This window comes from Rutidosis leptorrhynchoides, chromosome 8, assembly GCF_046630445.1.
Source record: "Rutidosis leptorrhynchoides isolate AG116_Rl617_1_P2 chromosome 8, CSIRO_AGI_Rlap_v1, whole genome shotgun sequence".
In the NCBI taxonomy this organism is placed as follows: Eukaryota; Viridiplantae; Streptophyta; class Magnoliopsida; order Asterales; family Asteraceae; genus Rutidosis; species Rutidosis leptorrhynchoides.
This window is the reverse complement of record NC_092340.1, coordinates 118,956,283-118,960,549: the sequence shown is the minus strand read 5'-3', so window position 1 is coordinate 118,960,549 and position 4,267 is coordinate 118,956,283. Positions and strand designations below refer to the sequence as shown.

Here is a 4,267-nt window from a genome sequence, read left to right as displayed (position 1 = left end):
GTGACTAAACCCAAAACCCCAAACCCCAAACCCTAAACTCTAAACCGTTCGTATTAAAAACTCAATCTAAATCCTAAATCTAAACCCTAAATCTAAACCCTAAACCCTAATATCTAAACCCTATAAACTCTAATATCTAAACCCTATAAACCATAATATCTAAAACTTCAACATACGCTCGAAAAACACGATAATTGTTATATATTACTTCTTCGAGCGTTTTCCCGCCAAAATAAAAACATTTATCATAAAGTGTCTTTGTTAACATATTTTCATCCAATCTACAATGTTCGTGAACAAAGTTTTTTCAAAAAACGAAAAAAAAAAATTTGTTTCCCCCTGCTTCCCCCCGATTGGTTACTTCCCATTGATCCTACCACTATATATATATATATATATATATATATATATATATATATATATATATATAATAAAACGGTACTAGTGATATACACATTGCAGACTCAAAGGCATGTTTGAATTTTTGAATGACTAGAGTACTAACGAACATCACAACTATGTTACGGCATAACCAGTGAGTCAACAAACAAACAATCAACCAATGAAACTGTCGAACAAATGACACATTCTAACCAAGTACATTGATAACTACACCAACTTAAACACACATAGTGGAAACAAACCAACCACCCCACAGATGATGCCCAATATAAAATACAAACCCCGCTGAGGCGGGTAGAAGATCTCAACACCATAAAAGATGAGGTACTCAACTACTATAAAATCCATATTCAAAGATGAGAACAACTCAATAACGAACACCTTACAATTTGATCATGTAAATTGTCATCAGATTGTAAATCTAAGCTAGAATCTAGATTTGACGAACGGGGGATTTAGGAAGCCATTCTGGGATGCGCCAATTCGAAGGTCTCAGGCTCGAATGGTGTCCCTTTTTAAATTCTTCAAAAAATTCTAGAATATCATCAAAGGGGAATAATGGATGCGGTTGGTTTCTTCAGGAACGTGGGGAAACATCGTTTGGTTGCAAGGCTTCATTCATTTCTTTATTTCCTAAAAAGTTGGACCCGATTGAGTTAGGTGACTACCGCCCGATTAGCTTAATTGGTGGGTATTATAAAATTATTGCGAAAGCCTTATTTAATAGGCTTCGGATTGTTATCCTTAAACTTATTGGCGGTGAATAAACGGAATTCATAAGTGGGAAATCAATTCTTGATGGTTTTTTAATTCTTAATGAATCTGTGGATGATTTGAAAAGAAATAAAGATAAAAGCTTTTTATTTAAAGTTGATTTTCGAAAGCTTTTGACTTTATCAAACGGAAATTTCTATTCGATACACTGTTGAGCATGGGGTTTGGCTCACGGTGGATAAAATGGATTGAAGCATGTCTTAAATCTGCTTCAATCTCTGTTCTTGTTAACGGATCCTCCATAAGGGAGTTCAACCTCCAAAAAGGTGTTCGACAAGGCGATCCAATTTCGTCATTTCTCTTTATACTCGCTATTGAAGGTTTAAATATTTTAATCAAAAGAGCTGTGGATGTTGGATTGTTCCAAAGTGTCAAAGTTAGGACAACAAGAGTGCCTATTACTCATCCCCAATACGCTGATGATACCATTTTAATCGGTAAATGGAAGAATCGAAACATCCTAAATGTAATGAAGATTCTGGAAAGTTTCCAAGACTTTTCGGATTTAAAGATAAATATAGCAAAATGTTGCTTATATTGAATAGGCGCTTCTATCGATGAAGTAAATGTTATGGCCTCCAAAATGGGTTATAAAAGTGGCACCTTTTGAGTATCTAGGCCTTACTGTAGGTTCGAAAATGAACAGGGAGTTGGATTGGGCCCGGTTATAAAGAAATTTTAAAACTGTTTTGGGGATTGGAAGGCCAAAACTTTATCATTCGGGGGACAGTTGACTCTCATAAAATTGGTTCTCACAAGCTTGTCACTATATTTTTTCTCGATCTTTCGTGCCCCTTTGTGTGTCATCAAATTGCTAGAACAGATGCGTTGTAAGTTTTGTTGTGGGGTGGGGGGGGGGGGGGGGGGGGGGGGGGGGGGGGGGGGGGGGGGGGGGGAAATAACTCTAAATTACATTTGGTCAAATGGGAGTATATTTTAAAACTTTATGATATGGGTGGGTTGGGGATTGGGTCTCTTAAGCTAAAATTCGATGTTAAATTGCAAATGGTGGTGGAGATTTCTTTAGAAAAATGACTCTTTTTGGGACAAAGTTATAAAAATCATTTATGAGAGGGGCGGGGGATTGGGTATCTTCTCTGGTAACCAGAATAATATTCGTGGCACTTTGTGGACATCTATCATCAACACATATGTTGATTTATTGAACTATAATATTGACTTTGCATTGTCGTTTGAGAAAATTATTGGTAATGGAATGGACACTCTTTCTTAACATGATTGTTGGAACGGTTCACAGTGTTTTAAAGATAAATTCTCCAGGATATATAAGTTGGAATCAGACAAGGAGAGCAGGATCTCAGATCGGGTCACTTGGAATGGTACTAGTTGGACTTTCAATTGGTGTTCGATTCGAGATCCCACGGGAAGAGGAAGAAGTGAGCTTGAGAACTTGAAGGCAGAACTGCCAACAAGTGAGTTTTAGAACTGTGATATGGACATATGTAAATGGCGGTTAGCTTCCGATAGAAATTCAAGACTAAAATACTAGCCGGGTTGCTGGATGAATACTTGTTAGTGGGTAATGCACATATTAAGGCTACCGAATTAAATTAGTTCCTTCCACAAACGTTAGGCATATTTGTTTGGAGAAATATTCGATGTAGAATGTCAGTGCACGTGGAGCTTGTTGATCGTGGCATTGACCTTGATTCGTTATGTTGCCCTATGTGTGACGATGCGGTTGAATCAGTTGACTGTAGGATCCTTTATTTTTTTTCTAGCCCAATTAATCACCAAGTGTCACAATCATATAAGCTAATGAGGTTTCACTGTAAATTCAATTGGTGATAGAGGGAGTAGCCCACTAACTTATATATTGCCCTTGGAATTTATCTCCCTCCTATGTGAGATTGAGTTTGCACCCCAACAATCTTCCCCTGAAACCGAAGACCACATCACCGAGCCTCCCCTTCAACGATACTCCCGCCATCTTATATCGCCGGTCTCTTTTTCTTTCACTTTTCTTTCACTACCGGGACACGCCTCTTATACCGCCGATCTCTTCCTTTCACTTTTCTTTCACCATCGGGACACGCCGCACTTCCACGCCTTGGAAGGAAGACTTTCGATATAAGGCACCATGACCGAGGATTTATCTTCCACATTATAATTGGGCTCACCATAGCTCTGATACCATTTTGTAGGATCCTTTATTTTTTTCTAGCTCAATTAACCACCAAGTGTCACAATCATATAAGCTAATGAGGTTCCACTCTAAAACCAATTGGTGATAGAGGGAGTAGCCCACTAACTTATATATTGCCATTGAAATTTATCTCCCTCCTATGTGAGATTGAGTTTGCACCCCAACATTGACCATGCTATTTTGGATTGTAAAGTTGTTCATGACGTTTGGGTTCGTGTTTGCAAATGGTGGAACGTTATAGCTGATTAGAACGATGGGAATATTCTCCATATATTCAATATTGAACGAGATGATCTAAGATCTAAAATCGGGCATAAGGTTTGACAAGCGGTAAAATGAGTATGCGGGTATTTGATTTGGCGTAATCAAAATCAAAAAGTGTTCCAAAATAAATGTAAAACTGGAGCAGATATCCTCAACGAAGTTCAAATAAAAAAGTTTAATTTTGAATGGCTTTCTAGGAGATCAAAAAAGTTAAATCTCGAGTGGCATCAATGGCTTTTAAATTCGAGTTTCTACAACAATATAACTTTAAAGAAAACGGGAGTTGATTAATTATATGAGTTCTATGTCAAATGTTTAATTTGATATGTAGATAAATGTCTGTGTATTAGATAGGTTTTGTGATGCAAAACATATTGCTTTTGAGGAAGAAAAAAAGAATATGAATAATATTAAGTTGACTTTTGGACGTAAGTGTGAAACAACCTTCATTAATCACCACCATAAGTTGATAATTTAACAGTTTTTTACGTATAAATTATCACCGCATTATGCGAGTACCCTACTATTCTTAATCAAATCAGATCAAATTATTAAATAATACTCTACACCGTTTTTTAAACCAAAGCAACTTTATTATTAATAATTTAATATACAAAACATGTTACAAAGGAGTATTTACAATGAGGGAAAATGATCCCC

General features: G+C 36.7%; 1 protein-coding gene across 1 annotated transcript; it reads left to right on the top strand.

The window, feature by feature from the left end:
- Positions 1 to 1,333: 1,333 nt before the first annotated feature.
- Positions 1,334 to 1,786, top strand: LOC139863776 (uncharacterized mitochondrial protein AtMg01250-like). Its single transcript, XM_071852382.1, has 2 exons — positions 1,334 to 1,613; positions 1,722 to 1,786. The coding sequence occupies exons 1-2, from the start codon at positions 1,334 to 1,336 to the stop codon at positions 1,784 to 1,786; spliced, it is 345 nt and encodes a 114-aa protein (XP_071708483.1).
- Positions 1,787 to 4,267: the final 2,481 nt, after the last annotated feature.